The sequence below is a fragment of the Eumetopias jubatus genome, unplaced genomic scaffold (genome assembly GCF_037043125.1).
Source record: "Eumetopias jubatus isolate StellerSeaLion01/CBP00866 unplaced genomic scaffold, mEumJub1_p1.0 scaffold_13, whole genome shotgun sequence".
Lineage (NCBI taxonomy): Eukaryota > Metazoa > Chordata > Mammalia > Carnivora > Otariidae > Eumetopias > Eumetopias jubatus.
Window position 1 is genome coordinate 25,485,903 of NW_028274819.1, and position 17,304 is coordinate 25,503,206.

A 17,304-nucleotide genomic window follows, 5' to 3' on the forward strand; every position below is an offset into this window, starting at 1 on the left:
CCTGAATCTTACCAGGGGACAATTTAAAAATGCCTTCCTTCTAAGAGGAGTCCTATAAGAGCAGAGCAAGAAATATTTATTTTGCCCAGGCAATAAACTCTTGGCACAGCTGCGTGCTCCCGTCTGTCCACAGACGTTAAGAATTCACATTCAGAAGTCAGACGGTGGTCATGAGGTATGTACCAATAAGTTTGAGTTGAAAAAATGAAATCAGACTTGGGTCTGACAAAAAGCTAGACTGATTTGGCTGGATGGTTTGACCATAAAAACCTTTGCCAATTAGATTATATAGTGAATCTTATCTGTACATTTAATAGGTAGTGCCAAAGCTTTGCCAAAAACTTATGTAAAGCTCATACCACGTAATATGTCAGATATCACACCCTTTTCAACTATCTCCACTTAATTTGTCATTTCAGGAGTTAACTTTAAAATGGGAAAGGAGGCATGCAGCTTTTTCTAAATTTTAGGGGGCATAAGAACACAAAGTTTAGCTGAGGAACTGAAGGCTCCCAAATCCTGACTGGGAGAGTGGTGTGCCATTTACCACTTCCCTGGCCGGGGGCTGGGGTCGGGGCACACTGTGGGGGGTGGTGCGCGGGATGGGACTAGGGAGCCCCAGCCAGCAGCCAGCCGACACACCAAGTCACACATGTGGCCCACAGCTGCCACACGGTCGGATGAGGAATGCTGCGAAACTGAGAAGCTGTTAGAGGTATGCCACGGCCCCCGTCACATCCAGCCCCCAGACACCTGCTGACAAAGCGGCTGCGATGGAGGCGTGTTTCCTTGCCTGGCAATTTTCCAGCCAGTCCACACAGATAGGCAACTCAGCCTTTCCACTTCTTCCCCGGAGATGGCAGCTTATGAGAGGACGTTAATAAATGAGGTGGAAGGCACTCTGACCTCGCAAGTTTAATAGTTTCTTTTCCTGAGAATGTCATACAACTTAATTTGATTTGGCATCACTCCTATCTCCTGAGTCTTTGGCTATTTATTAATTCATTATTGCTGTAAAAGGATTATTCAACTCAAGAGGATAGAGAAATTAAGAGGTATCAACCAGGGAGGAAGGTTAGATTCGAAAAGATAGATTTAGTATTCTCCCAGAATGCAGCCACGCGGGTCTTGTCAAGGAGCTCACGGGCAGGGTCCGCTCACCATCCAAGGCTGTGGCCACCCACTGCTGGGAGGCGTGCAGTCAGTCTGCCTTCGGGGATGGACCACCCGCCCCGACCCAGAGACACTCCTCCACCAGACGGAGCAGAGCTGCTACTTCTGTGTCCCCCATCACCTGCCCCAGCAGCCCAGCCTGCCAGCGAGGGGGTCACGGTGCTGGAAGGAATCAGAACTTCTATCTGTAGCTGCCGCCTAGGGAACTAAGTGAGGTCTAAGTATAAAATAAGGTGAAATGTCCTCCATTTATCCCGGGTTAACTGAGAAAACACGAGAGGACTTGAAAGCTTTAGTCCTGGCTTTGCTGGTGACTCTGGGAAATCAGGATGTGTCGCATTACAAGTAAAATTTAGGAAAATTCCAAACCAGACAAAAGCTAATAAGCTCCTTTCTGACTTACATACTTGCTAATTCACTGGCTCTCATCTGCTTTTGTTGTGCACCCTTCTCCCTGTTCCTCCCCAACTCAATCTGAAGGCTGGCCTAAGTGGTCATGGTTCTTTCACCTCTTTCTCTGGCAGGGCCCAAACCCCAGGTTGATCAGGACCTAGTACAGAGCCAAGAGCAAAAGTCTGTTGGGAGCAAAAGCCCCATGAGCCCATGAGCCTCAAAAGCCTCATTTATTGTGGGTCTTAAAAAGTCTCAGGTAGCTCCAGCCCGGCCGCATCTTCCTTCTCAAATCACAGGAAAGACAGGGAGAAGGACCCTTCTCTCCACATTGCATTCTACTTTATCCCATGAACCTTCTTTTCAATAATAACCATTATTCACAGAGGGCTGACTTAGTGTTCTGTGCACTGTGCTAAGCGGTTTATATAGCACAATCTCACAACCCCTAAGAGTAGCTTTTGGATGGGTATTATTATTATTATCTGCATTCTACAGATGAAAAAAGTGAGGCCAAGCAAAGGTGCACAACTTCCTCAGGGTACACAGCTGCTAAATGGTAGATCTAGACTATGCAGACTCCAGAACCCTCTAAGAGGAAACCGGACTTGGATAAGGGGTATGACATGGGCCTGTATCTTTTGACCCCTGGTTACCCAGTGAATAAGTGACAGCCATTAAGTCCTCTAAGGCTCAATTTTTTCATCTGAAAAATGGGATAAGTAATACCTACCTCCAAGGGTTGTTATGATGAGAATGGAAGGTACACACAAATTCTTTTTAAGACAAAACAATGCTAGGTAATGACAGGATTGCTACAGAAGGAGAAGGCAACCAACCCTGGGTTTGTCTCTCAGCTCTCCAGCTGCCTCTGCCTTACAAATCCACGTAGGTGCTTCTGAGAGGGGCTTGGGGCTCCAGCTTGGCCTCAGGTCCACACTGGACCTCACTGCCAAGATTGATCTCCATGTACCTTGCAACCTGTTTACTGTGTTTACAGGGGGCTACCCTTCTTGCACCCCACAAGGGCTAAGTGGGTGGTGGCCTGTTTCTATGGAAGATGGAAGGGTGCCCAAGGGTCTGTTCAGACAGTGTGCTTCTATAGGGAGACACTTGAACAGAAGTAACAGGCAGGCTTCCTAGCCTGCCAACGTCTCATCTGCTCTCAGAACTGCCTTCTTGGGTGCCTGGGTGGCTCAATCGTTAAGCATCTGCCTTCGGCTCAGGTCATGATCCCAGGGTCTTGGGATCGAGCCCCGCATCGGGCTCCCTGCTCCATGGAAGCCTGCTTCTCCCTCTCCTACTCCCCCTGCTTGTGTTCCTGCTCTCGCTCTCTCTCCGTCAAATAAATAAATAAAATCTTACGAAAAAAAAAAATAACTGCCTTCTTTAGGATCGAGTCTCCTATTGCTGCTACTGGATTTATAATGGAATCATTTCCAACTTTTTTTTTAATTCAGAAAGTAACATTTTATTTTTTGCTGATCTGTACTTTCTGTAACAAGCAAGTACTGCTTCCATGAAAAGAAAAATCCATAGCATTATGCATCAGTGATAATTACCATTAACACTGAAATATATTTATCTATACCCACCTCATGCACATATAAAAATATATATTTTGCAGACTCTTCCATAATCTGCTTTTTCCACTCAACTAGCAATCATAAATACCTTTCCTTATTAAGAAATATTGTGATTCATGACTGAATTGTATGGACTTACCGTACCCACTACTGGATATTTAAATTATTTCTACCTTTTCATTTATTACCCACACCTCTGTGACACATATCCATGTGGATGAGTCTTTAGGTTCATCCTTAATTATTTCCAAAGGGAGTGGGAAGGGAAACGCCTGGGTCATTAACCTTTTTACAGCAACTTTAGATCTACAGAAAAATTACAAAGATAGCGTCAAGGGTTCCAACATGTAGTTTCCTCTACTATTAACATCTTATGTTAGTAAAGTACGTTTGTTACAATGAGCCAATATTGGTATGCTAGCATTAATTGAGGTATTTTATTCAGATTTCTTTAGTTTTCCCCTGATGCTCTCATGCCGGTCCAGATCCTACCCAAGAACCACACACTACATTTGGTCATCATGTCTCCTTCGTCTCTTCTTGGCTGTGACAGTTTCTCAGATTCCTTATTTTTGATTACCCTGACAGTTTTGAGGAGTACTGGGCAGAGATTTTGTAGAGTGTCCCTCGGTTGGGATTTGTCTGATGTTTTTGTCCTGATTAGGCCATGGTTACAGGCCTTTTGAGAGGGAACTACAGAGGGACTCTACCATTCTCAACACATCATAGCCAGGACATGCACTATCAGTCTGACCTAGCACTGTAGATGCTGACCTTGATCGCTTGGCCCAGGCTGTGCTTGTTAGCATTTCTCACTGGAAAGTTACTCTTTCCCTGCTTCCCAAACTGTACGTTTTGGAAGGCAGTCACTCTGAGCAAACCACACCTATGGAGTGAGGAGCTGTTCTCCCCATCATGGAGGGTAGAATATTTGCATACATTATTGTAAATTCTTCTGAACAGGAGATCTGTCTCTTCTCCTTTATTCAATAGTTTACTTGTTAACACTATGGACTCATGGATGTTTATTTTTACACTTTGGGTCATAACCCAATACTAGTCTATTTATTGTTGCTCAAATTGTTCAGCTTTGGCCTTTGGGAGCTCTTTTCATCAGTTCCTATGGCCCCAGACATATCCTCATCAGCGTGGGGTTTGCAGGGGGTTTGTTTTGAGTACTTTCCTTACTTTCTGGCACTACAAAATGCTCTGGGCTCATCGTGTAGATTTCCTTCCCCAGTCCTAGAATCAGATATTTCTCCAACAAGCAAAGGAGATGTACTTTTAAAGGTATTTGATGTATTATTGTTAAGTTGCCCTTGAGACATCACCTTATACTGATATACAATCCTGAGAGTGCCCCCTTTCCCCACACCTTTGCCGACACTAGGCAGCTGAAAAGTGTCTGGGGGGATGGGGCGTATGTTTGTGTGTGTGTGTCTCCTCTCTGAAATAACTTCCATGTTATTATTCGGGTTCCCACTGAACTTCAAGAGGAAGATGCCATGGGGCCATTTCTCTTTCTGTGGGCCTTCCTCAACCTCCCTTCCTTCCTCCAGCACAGCGGGATTTCACCTGACAACCTCCTGTGGTGAGGGCTGGAAAGGAAATTTTCCTAAACCCCTATTAGAGCCCAGGCAACTCCAGGGGGTGGAGGAATTAGAAGCAGAAAATAGCCCAACGGCTTACCTTCCCTGCTCCCTACACCTTCAGGAAACCCCTCCCCCCACCACCCAGTTTTCTCATTTTTTCTTGGCAAGTGAATAATGGAAATCCAATCTCTCTCAAGCAGCTTCCTTCCAAAGAAATCTTAAACGTAAGATTTAATAAAATGCTGGACTTCAAATTTCCTGTTGCCTCAGCTGCTGTATCTTACAGGTTACCAAAGGGAGAGGGAGAAAGGATCAATAAATAAATACACACTTGACACTAATCTCTAATCTCTGTCTGAATAGTAGGCTTTTTTTTTTTTTTTTTTTTAAGTATTCCAGATTAGTTCTCAGTAGTTTTGAGTCCCACGGTGACCTTGAATTGAAGTCCGGAAGTTGGAAACTGGAAGCAAACCAACTCTCAAGACCTCCTGCGACTATCTTATATTGCAGAGGGTTATACATATGGATTTGAGAGTTAGAAGCACCTAGGCTTGGGTCACAACTTTGCCATTTACTAACTGTGGGATTGCGAGCTCAGGGCTCCTACCTGGAAATGAGGACAATTTAGTGCCTACCTGGAAGAGTTGCAGAAAAGATTAAGTGGGGATGAGCATATATAGAGTGTCTGGCATATATACATACACACACACATACATACGTACTGAAAGTCAACATCTCGGTTCCTGAAAGCATCGTCAAGCCTGCAAGCCCCATTTTCTCAAAGAATGCCATTTATTTATTTATTTATTTATTTATTTATTTATTTAAAATTGTGTCGACTGTCCTTGTACCTTTCTTTTTTTTTTTTTTTTTAAGATTCTATTTATTTGACAGAGACCTAGCGAGAGAGGGAACACAAGCAGGGGGAGTGGGAGAGGGAGAAGCAGGCTTCCAGCCGAGCAGGGAGCCCCCGATGTGGGGCTCGATCCCAGATCTGTGACCATAACCTGAGCCAAAGGCAGACAGTTAATGACTGAGCCACCCAGGCACCCCCGAATGCCATTTATTAACAGAAGAGAAGAGCTAACATTGACGTTACACAAGTGCTGGAGGCATCACACTGTCACTTGAACGGGCTCAAGACTCCTTCCCAAGCCTGTTCCTTTGGTGTTTGGTAACAGGCCACTTATTAATAATGGCAGCAAACACCTACAGCTTATTCAGTACTTTCTATGTGCCAACGATTGCGCTCAAAACATTAGAAGCACCATCTCCCTATCCCATCGGGTCCACAGCAAGTTCTGTCCCCTCCACTTCTCCACGGCCACCACCATCTCTTGCTGGAATGACTGCCACTGCCTTCTGATCGGTCTGGTCTTCCTACTTGTACCCTTACTTCACTACTGTTCCGAAGCTGCATTCAGAGTAATACTTCTTAAATGTGCAACCGATTATGCTGCGGCCCCACTTAAAAGTCTTTTAATGGCTTCCTACAGCCTTAGAAGAAAGCCTCTGGCCCCAAATCCCTACATGATTTGGCCCCTGCCTACCTCTCTAACCTATTTCGGGACACCTGCCAGTACACTGGCTTTCTTTCTGCTCCTCAAATAAGTAGAGCTTGTTCCTGCATGAAGGCCTTGGCATTTGCTATTCTGTTCCAGAAGCTCCTCCCCTCATGGCTTGGAATGACTGGCTGGCTCCTTAACATTCAGGTCTCAGCTTCAATGTCACCTTCTCTGAGGCCTCCCCTGACCAAACAGTCTCGAGCAGGCCCTCAGCCCCGCACTGTGGAGTCAGGCTGTGGTACTGTCTTCACAGCACTTGAAACTATCTAAAGTTATTCTGAGATGCTAAGGGTCCTTAGGTATTTTGTCCCCTGCTACATCTCCAGTACTGGATAATGTGCCTGGCACCAGTGAAACCTCACCAAGTATTTTTTGAATGAATGACTAAGTGAATTATCAAAACAACTCCTTAAGGTATTATTGTTCTAGAAGCCTTCCAAGCTTTCCCAGGCTAACTGTGGGCAGCTTGCTGGTCTTAGAAATACTGCCCAGGCATCTCGTGGACAGCTTATTTCTAGAGGCTCTATTTCTTTTCTAACTGTCACCACAATCACCAGGCACATATAACCACAAGGGTTGGGGAGAGGCAGCAGGTATGGATGAAAATGCTGTTATCATAAACAGGATTGCTCTTACAAAAGACTAAGCCTTACTGGTAAAGGCTGGGTGTGTCCGAGGAATGCTGTATCACTGAGGGCAAAGCAGAAGCAAGCTCAGGTCCAGCCCTTCCCAGGCAAGGAAATCTGAAGAACCAATTCACCTGCTGGAGGAAATGTTCTCATCTGGCTTCCTTATAAAACAGCTGCATGTTTGGCAACTTCCAGCCCTCCACAATCCAGCTGTGAGCTGTGCTCGAGGCAGGCTTGGGTTCTAAGACTTTAACCATCCGCCCTTCACCCTAATGGTCTGTGAAGGAAGGATGACATCCAGGCCAAGAAGGAAGTAAAGGGGTGGTTATCACTACCCCCCCTCCCTAGCAGAAAAGCCAGCTGAGGCGTGGGCGCGCATGTGGGAGAGCAGGGTCCGCTGGGGATGGTGAGGACAGTGGGACAAGCACACAACTGAGAACCGGAGACGTGGCTTCAAGACCCGGTCCAGCACACGTTAGCATATGACCTTCGGTGGGATGCCTCATTCATTCGTTCATTCATTCATTCATTCATTATGTGCAATTAGCCAACATATATTGTACATCATTAGTTTTTGAGGGATGCCTCTTTATTTTATTTAAGATTTTATTTATTTATTTGAGAGAGAGAATGAGATAGAGACAGAGAGCATGAGAGGGCGGAGGGTCAGAGGGAGAAGCAGACTCCCCGCTGAGCAGGGAGCCCGAAGCGAGACTCGATCCCGGGACTCCAGGATCATGACCTGAGCCAAAGGCAGTTGCCCAACCAACTGAGCCACCCAGGCGCCCCGAGGGATGCCTCTTTAAACGAAGGTTTCCACATGTGTAAAACATGAAATGAAGACAGTGATACATGGAAGGACTCACTAAATGGGTGCTATCATTATTATTCACTAGGCTCTGAACTCATCACCTCACCAACATTTTCACATTCGGTTTTCATAGTCATAACCCTAACAGAATGAATACTCCATTTTACAGATGAAAAAACACGAGGAGCACAGAAGTGAAGTGACATCCCAAACTCCCACAGCTAGGCAGGGCTGGAACGACACCCGCGGCCTGGCCCATGTCCCTCCCCCTGGGCGGGGATCAAGAGGAGCCCTCAGTGGTGATGAAGGCCGCGCAGGAGGGCGCTTGTCTCATCAGCTTGGCTGCATTCCTCACTGCCAGTAGCAGAGGTGGGAACCTCTGTGAATCGCTAAAGATCATCCAAGGCCTTGGCAGACTCGAACCCCAGCTTGGACACCAATTACCAGAAAACTTCGTCCCTGCTATAGGGCATCCCAATAGTCCCTTTAAAAAAAAAAAAAAGGGTATGGCTAGATGTCTTCTGCGTTTACAACTGTGATCTGCCTGGGACATTCCTGTAGCCACCTGGCTGCAATGTAGTGGTTTCCCTCGGATTCTTGCTTTGGTTCTTGTGGGCTCTGGCACAGCATCCCAAGACACCGTCCCAAGGACTCAGGGCAGAAGGTCTCTGGGTCAGACACCAGTTTCAGTTTCAACCCTATCCTGAGGTGAGAGGCACCCACTTCTCACTCTTTTAATTAGGATGCAGAGAAACTCTTCCAAGGCTTCAGCTGATTCCCCCCACCACCCCGCCACTAGAAGATACAAAATATGTGTTCAGTTGTGATGATGCTCCCTTGTCTGCCTACGGAGAACTGACGATGAAGGTAGTCTGATGGGTCCCTGCTCTGTCCCTGCCGCCTCCTGGGGTTCAGGGATTCAGCACCCCTTGGTGTGGTTATATTGTAAATGTCTTTGCTGCTTGAGCTCCTGGGAGGCTGACTCCGCTTCTCATATACCATTTTACCCCCAGTGTTTAGCACCACGCCTGGCACTTAGGAGGCATTTTGGTGGCTGTCACACAGGACCTCACACAACCTGCACTGGCCTAGGAGAAAGGAGTTAGCAGGTAAAGTGCAAGGTGGGGAAGACTGGCCTTCAAGGCAGTAACCATGACCAGCAGAAAAGCAGACTTTTCTCCTAAGAGCATGAGATCTATCTTCTTGGAAAACGCCTAAAGGAGGTTGTACAATCTGTTAGGATCGTCCACGTTGGAGTGACACCAGGATTCCCATCTAGGCCCTTCTGAGCTGGGTGACTTTGGCACAGCTACTGAACCTCTGTACGCTTCAATCTGCTTGTCTATGACACGGGGTGTCATGCATTCATTCGCTATTTCAGTGAACAAATGCTTATTGAGCACCCACAGGATATGAGACGCCGTCCTGGGCACTGGCATCACGGTAGCGAGCAAGTCTGACAAGGTCCCAGTTCTCATGGAGCTTCACTTCTGGTGAAGGAGGCATCTAATAAACAAGGAAACGGATAATTTCAAATAGAGGAAAGTACTGTGGAGAAGGTAAAGCAGGATGCTGGACAGAGAACGATGGGCGTATGTGTGCTGAAGGGCAACCGAGACAGGAGAAAGACCAGAATGTCCCTGCTAGAGTGGACAGGAATACTAAATGAGCTCAAGTGTTTAGCTTGCTTACTACCAAGTAATGGACACTCTACCAAATTCAACTGTTTTTAGATTGCTCCCCATCCCTAAGCTGACTGCTTCTATTTTGCCTCACGACGGCTGAGCCCCCACTACATGCCAGGCAGGGGAAGCTCTCAGACTGGCAAAGAATGCAGCCAGTGCTCTATGAGAAGAGAAAGAGATGGTAAATTCCACCTGTAGAGTCAGCAAAGACTGCCACTCAATGTGGGCAGATGGATTGGAACGTTCCAGGAAGCCCATGAGGCGAGAAGGAGGGCATGGCAGGTGGGGGGAGCAGCCTGAACAAAGTCCTGAAGACATGCGCCCGCTCAGCACGTCCAGGGAGCCGTGAGGCGCTCACAGCGGCTGCAGACATAGTGTGAGGGGGCGCCCCGAGAGACAGAGTATCTCCTGAGCAGCTCCCAATACTGCTCTCCAGGGGTCATGCTTGAAGCATCTCCTAGGAAGATGGGAGGCGTGTGGGCGGGACCGAGCAGGAGATGAGAAGGGCGTCAGGGCTCCATGTGGCATCTACTGCACTGCCAGCATGGCACAGCGGGAACCAGGCCTATGTTTAAAACAGCCTGGGTTCCGTGTGGCATTCCCCGAGGCGGCCAGAGAAGCAAGAAAAGACATATCTCAGAGAAGCAAGAAAAGACAAACAGCCAGCGGTGGCTCAACATAAAGCCTGCGTGAGGGCCAGGCAGGCACCGGGCTGCTCCAATGTGACTGTGGAGCATCAGTGCAAGTCTGACTCTCAGCTTGGAAGGGTATCCGAGGCGCCCATGTATGATGCTGGGATCTGGAGTGAGTGAATGCACTCCCAAGCACAGCCGAGGGCTCCTTCTTCGCCAAAGTCAGACTCACTTGTCCGAGAGTCTAAGGCCTATGCCAGGGACAGTAAGAGGGCTTGGAACTAGGGAGACAGTGAACTACAAGGAGATTTCTTGTGCCTCTCAGTAACTCAGGCACCCCCACCAGCTCACCTTCTGAGTGTAACGACGAAGCAGAGGTTTGTAAAAGGGAACGATTCAGATGGAGGCCGGGTTCCCTATTCATTACCCTGTCCTATCCCTGCCCTTGCAGTGAACATTCTTTCTAGGAGACCCCTCAGGAAATGCAGAAGGTTAAGAAAGCTATCCCCACCCCACTCTTCCAAAACCTCGTGATACAGCCGATAGGTATGGGCTGTAGGAATCTGCCTGTACGGGTGCAGACAGCCAAGGAGATGAACATCTCAGCCACGCTTACCAGAGGCTCTCCCGGGATCCCACATCAGTTTTGTCAGATGACAGACAGGCACTAGCCTGGCCAGAAGAGAAGACCCGACACATGAACACACCAAACAGGAGAGAGCCCGAAACAAAGAGAGAAAAGAGGAAGGAACACTGCGGGTCTCCACCCTTCGCGTATCATCGCCCAATCTCAAGACGGAACAAAGCCCACTGCTCTGGATCAAAGGGCTGCCCTAGGTACTGGCACACATGACATTGGGTAAAAGGCAGCTGCGGTCTTTGTCATGTTCAAAAGATCTCCCCATAAACCACTAAACCTGAAGAACTTATCAAAGTTGTTTCTTTAGTCTGAGGTACTGCACTTCTGCCTGAGCCTCCAGAATGAAAAAATCAGCAGATATCATATGACAAGAGTAGGTCATGGGGCTACCATACACCACTTGAGCACAGATGAGTTTCTGGGTGAGCCAGCTGTCGTCTTAGAAGCTGATGGGACAAGGTAGATGGTTAAGTTTTGCTAGGGAAAGAGAAATGCTCATCTTTAAAGGGCCAGGATTAGGGTCTAAGCAGAGGGTGCTGAAGGAAGCACATAAAGATGATTAAAGACACATTCTGCCTTCCTCCTGGTTTTTTCTGAAGCCAGCTCGGCTGTGACACTCAAATGACATCATCCCACCACTTCAGACCTGTCCCATCTATTTGCAGGAGAACTTGATTACAGCTCACTTCTCAACACAAATCAGATGTCGTAACATTTATGCATGATATCTGAAAAGCAATTGCTCCTCACTGGCCCAATTTCAGGACTTAGCCAGAGCAAGATAATCCAAATACCCCAAAGGGCACCAGGGGAATGTTCCCCTTAGTATCGAATAAGGCCCAGTCACCCTCCAAAGCTGCGGAGTTGAGAGGTAAATGTCTACAATCTAGATGGCTCACTGCTGTCAGACTTTCTACCCTGGGGCTTTGACAGAGAAGAGCAGGGAGGGCACAGAAAAACCAAGGTTTGAATCCAGTCCTTCCACTATTAACTGGGTCCCCCTGGGCAAAACTTACTCCACTGGGCCCCAGTTTCCTCATCAGTTAAACAGGGTTGATGATTCCAGGCTCTTTATGAAAGTAAAAGCACATGACACATGGTAAATGCTCCTGAAGTGACTGCTTCTCTCAGGAAATGGTGTGTAAAATGGTGCCTGACACATCAGACTTCCACTCCGCCTTGCTCTGCTCCCTTCCTCCTTCCTGGATTAGATGATGGCTTGGGCTCTCACTTCTGAGTCCCAATCAGAACTCCATCGCATATAGGATAGTACACGTATCAGAGGCCCTTCGACGCCGGCATGAGAAATTAACAAGAAGCGTAGAGATCTTTTGCTTTCCCCACCCACTCACCCACTCACTATTTAAAACGTTCCACTGCAGTCTTCACTCAGCCGGGCGCCAGAGGGGTGGAGGGAGGGAATGACAGCAAAATAAACATTCCAGCTAACCACTTTGGGGAAAAGATGAGCGAATCCTTCCAGGGGTTGTTTTTAAATTAAAAAACATTTGCTGTGAGACAATAAAGTTACTCCTCTCTACAAACTATTTTTAGGGCCCTTGACTGAAATACATACAAGAAAGAAAAAAAGAAGTTTAAAAAAAGAGGACAATTCTGTATATGGGAGTTTCAGCAAAGCCTATGGAACTGCTTGCTTTATGCTCAGCTGGAAAGAGAAGGTTCTCTTCCTTCCCACACTGCTTCTCCGGTCTCTGGGGTCTCATTTCCCCCCAGCCTTACTGAGATCTAACTAGCATGTAACACACTGCGAGTTTAAGGTACGCACTCTCATAATGGGGCACGCGTATAAGCTTTAAAATGTCTGCCACAATAAGGTTAACACATCCTTTACCTCACATAATTGCCCTTGGGTTGTTGCTCTTATGATGTAAGTCTGACTGCTGACAGCGCTTGGAGTGCTGCTGGGACGGAGGGCTCTGGTGGCTAATCCTATACCTCTTCTTGCCCACTGGAGAGAATGGCAAAAGCAGGCTTTAGAAAGGGGGCTAGATTAACTGTAGGGGCCTAGCAACCAACGTGGGAACGACTGGTCTCTGGAAAAGAAAAGATGCTCACCCACTTATCTCTTACTCATCTCAACTGGAACGAAGGGTCACAACATGGCTGTAAAGGGCACTCTTGCTGGGGGTTAAAAGCAGACGTGCAAATCAGGCCCACCATAGGAATGTAAAAACTGCCCGGAGGAGGAGTGTAGGACTCCATGAATCTGACATAACTCTGTACTAGAGGCTTTATTTTCTCTTTCATTCCAACTCCCCCTCCCCTCCCCTCCAGTAAAGAACAGTAATGGCATTGAAATCCACAGATAATCCTTAAATCTCGGTGGCAGCTCCAGTTCTAAACTCCTCCTTCACACTGACGGCTTTAACAGCTGTTAACAAGTCATAACAAGGACCTCTCTTGCTCCAGCCTGGAATAGCAGTACCTCTCCCTTGCCCTACCCAAGTCAGACCCGCCTTCAAATGTACGTCCTCCACGCATGTTGTGCGGACCCCTCGGGCCTCCAGAGACTATTCTGCATTCACCCCTCAGACTCACGGAGCTTGGTGCAGCCTATAGGGCCACGGGGACCTTAGCGGTGCTACTGCTCCTAGGGGAGCGGGACACATGTACAGTCTGGAGGTCTGGTGAGACCAGCCGAGCCAGAGGCAGCCTCCGCAGGGAAATACGCACGAACGACCGCCATGGAGGCAAAGCAGGGGCAGAGCTGGCGCGAGGGGCAGAGTGGCAGCCTTAAGCAGTGAGCCATGTCCACGAACAGGACAATTCATCACAAAGTCCAAGCTTGGGAAGGGCCAGGCAGGCCGGGAAGTGGAGTGCAAGGGGGGCAGGCCTGAGAGATCAGGATGGAGGCTGTGAACAGTGGTGGGCACCGAAGCCTCTCTGTAAAGTCCTGGCTGCGTGGTTTAGGGCACAGCCCATAAGCTACAAGAGAGCCAGGGGCACATGGCTAGGCACGAAGCACTTGACGTGAAAGGCATTTCCCTGGCACTGGTCACTGGCTACTCTGCGTGTCTCTTGCTGTGGATTCTCGGCTTTTCCTCCTCTAGACCAAGAGCTGTTGCTCGAGGGCGTATCTTGTGACTAAACACTTCCAACCCTGCTTAGCAGCTGTGAGTCTATTTGTGAAATGAAGATAGAAGGGATTTGCATTTTGCCTCCATTTCTTGTACCTCGATCACCTTCCCCTTGGTGAGGACAGTCCTATTTAGGTTTTAGTGGGAGGCTGCCTAGGTCCCCAGGTGGCAGGCCCCAGAATGAGGGTTGGTTGGCTCTGGTGCATACAGGGTTACCCTAAGGACACCGCATTCCTTCTCTCAGTGATAACACAAACACTGCGGATGCGTACTCCTGGCAGCCTGTGGTCTTTATCTGTGTTTCTGTTTTGCTTTTTTGGTTGGAGCTAAGAGTGTAGGAGTTTGCCCGTACCATAATCCTCTACTGGTTACCCTTCCAGGCCCGCAGGACAGAGGTGGCAAAAGGCATGAGGGTATGTGTGGAGCCCCTCCTCCGGTGGCCCGCCAGCCGCTCAGGGGCCCATTGCTTCACTTAGCGGGCGCAGAGCCTGCCTCCCCCCTCCAGGCCCCACTGCTTTCCCAGAAGCCAGCCACAAGTTCACATCAAGCAACAAGCGGCAATTACAAACTAATGCCTGCTGGGAATATCTTTCTAGTGTCAAACAGCCATCAAAAGCACTTAAGGAAATCACAAAAGGGAGGTGAGAGAATTCTTGGGGAAGAGCTATAGGAAAGGGAGGGCAGAAGGGAAGGCATTGGCCCACCTCCGACCTTGGAGGGAAAAACAGGCCATAAAAAGCAGAACTGGTTCTAAAGAATGAAACTGCCTTTGGAGAAACTGCAGAACACTGCATCGTTCAACCCTGCTCCTGCTGGAGCCAAAACACTTCAGGGTGCCTGGGAAACCTTTTGTTAACACAGAGTAAAATGACATTTTAAAGCACTATGTATCTTTTTAGATACATATCTAGTGAGCATGCATCATATTTGGCAGTTATATACAATCTCTCATCCCATGTGGACCGCATCTCTGTGAAGAAGGCATTATGCCTCCCTGTTTTACAGATGTGGAAACTGAGGCTCAGAAAGGTCAGTGACCTGTTCACGTTTGGAGCCCAGGTTTGTCCCACAGCAAAGCCACTGTTCTTCCCACCAAAGACAATGCTGGGCTGGGCTGGGCCCCTTTGCCGGGTGTGCATGCAGCAGCTCTTACCCGGGGATGCATCAGGCACTAACATGGCTGGTGTGGGGAGCCCCGTGGCCTTTCCTGTGTACTTGCTTAAAGGAACAGGGAACTCCGCTCTCTTAAGTGGGCTAGGGGAGTCTCTTCGAGGGACTCTTTTCTTCAGTCTTCTAGTTGTCAATGACCATGTGAAAGGGAAGGACTGGGCTCTGAAATAAGTAGCTACTGTCACGTTGGGAACGTCACTTTCCTCTCTACATTTTAAATCCTCATGTAAAATGGGTCCAATAAACCCTATGTCACAGAGCAGTTGTGAACACTAAATAAGATACCTTATTAAAGTCCTTAACATTATAGCTGGCACAGGTCAACATAAATGATAGCTATTAAGAGTAATTTCTGCTTTATTTTAGATAAACGGTTTCAAAAAACACACAGATTTGGCATCAACCTGTTCTCATTCAGTTGGTGCCATTTACTGTTGAGGAAAAACGTAAAGCCCTTGCATTTGTTTCATGGCTAAGGACAACTATAACAGAATGCTGTGGAAGCGCAGACAACTTGATTCAGGAAAGAGCAAGCCATATTCTCCCTGGGCCTGGCCCTCTCCCTTGCTGCTCAATCAACTCAGAGTAGACTCTAAGCACAGCCATTTAGAGACCAGAAACTTATACACACATATGGCAGGAACCTTGAACATTTTAGGAGGCAAAAGATATGTGTAGGATGAATTAATGCAAATGGCTTTGCCTCTGGTTCTATAGTCCCCTGAAGACACATTTGCTAGAGGAACTCTCTTCAGATGGGCGGTTCCTCGGGAGAACAGTGCAGGCTGGAGCCCAGGCTTGCCTGCCTGCTTCACCGAGCCGGTAGCAGCAACCGGAAGGAGCACCGGGCAGATACTTTGTTCTCACCCTGGTTCTCCACTCTAACCCCAAGAGTGGCGTGGAGACCCAGACGTTCTTGGGTTTCAGTCTCCTACACTTCTGACTCAAAATGGCTCTGGTGGTAAACTGCATCTCCTTCTGCGATCTGTCCATGGAAACCTAAAGCCACCGCTGTAGGACATGGCTTCTAGCTGAACCCTCGTTTCTGCACTCCTTTCAGAGACTAACCCTGCCCCTGGGCAAAAGTAAAATGTGCTTCACATCACTGCCCCTGAGCAAATGGTGAACAATGGTGCAGACTGCCCAGATGTGCAGAGTGCCGAAAAGTGTTTGCCTCTTGCTGTTTCCTTTTAGAGGCTGCAGCGGGCATTACTGGCATTTGAGTTTGCAATAATGGAGAATATGGGACTCAGAAATTCAACTCAGAGCCAGATCCATTTGTGTTTTAACAGTATCTTTGGTCCTACAGAGTCTCCTATAAAACAGCAGACTTTTCAGTATAGGACAAGTGTTAGTAGATTGCTGGCATCAAGGAAGCAAAGAACAATAACTTCTTTAAGGTTATTGCATTGGTTTTATCTGGGCTTAGATTTCTAGGCAGATTTGGAAAAACTAGTTCTTTCAAGTCTGTCTTTTGGGTATTGACAGAAGAGCCAGGTGATGCACTGTGCAAAAGTTAAGGCTGCAGAGACCTGGAGGGGAAAGCATTCCCTATGAAACAGAAAAGGACAAATATTGAAATTCCAGTATAGATTCTGATAGATTTTTTAGCAGTAAGAACCCGGTGAGATTTAAGATCACTTAGATATAAAGAAAAATTCTGCTCTCCCACAAGCCAAATTTTAGAAAGGGTCTTGCCCTTTTTTGTTAAAAGAGAAACATTTCCAGACCCCTTCATCTATGTGTATATTGCGTATCTGTGTGTACATTAAGTCAGTAGTCCTAAACTGAGTAGACAATTTTTATTAAGGGGCAACTCCTGCATATTTAAAAGATTTAGCTGGAATAGGTGATATAAAAATGTAGGATTTTATAGACATTTAGGCTAGTCTTATATTCTGTAAACCACCGTGTTACCTCCTTTTTAGCTTAGTTATGAAGATTCCTAAGAATGGGTCTCAGGTTACCTTCCAGGTACCCTTTCACCACCGCAATCCTGAGCCTTGGAAAGGAAATGTTTGGCATAGATGTACCTAAAAAGATACCACCCCAAGTATCCCCGACAGACAGACAGGCTCAGGGTCTAGAGACTTATGGCCCACATACTGTTTCAAACACAGAGAAAACCATTTCTTGGATAGCTGAGTACCTCAGCCTCTCTCCACAAAGGAGCCACATTCTACCACAATCTGGCATTTCAAATCCTATGCCTATGATCACCCCTCTACTTCATAGACTCTCAACGTAAAGATCAGTTCATGCAACTAGCCCCAAACCAAGCGCCTTATGTTCCCCAGTGGCCCTGTGTCACTATTCACCCTCAATGTTAAAAA

At 47.4% G+C, this 17,304-nt stretch overlaps 1 protein-coding gene across 4 annotated transcripts in view; it reads right to left on the bottom strand.

Annotated features, from left to right (window-relative positions):
* TRIM44 (TRIM family member 44) overlaps window positions 1–17,304 on the bottom strand; it is a 117,928-nt gene that overhangs the window by 8,379 nt on the left and 92,245 nt on the right. The window contains exon 6 of one of the 4 annotated variants that reach the window (XM_088018169.1): window positions 7,564–9,252. The exons of the other annotated variants lie outside the window; for them this stretch is intronic. Coding sequence (XP_087874295.1) covers window positions 9,231–9,252 — 22 coding nt within the window. The 3' untranslated portion in view covers window positions 7,564–9,230. Of the gene's footprint in view, window positions 1–7,563; window positions 9,253–17,304 lie in introns of those variants that run through there. 4 annotated transcript variants of the gene reach the window in all.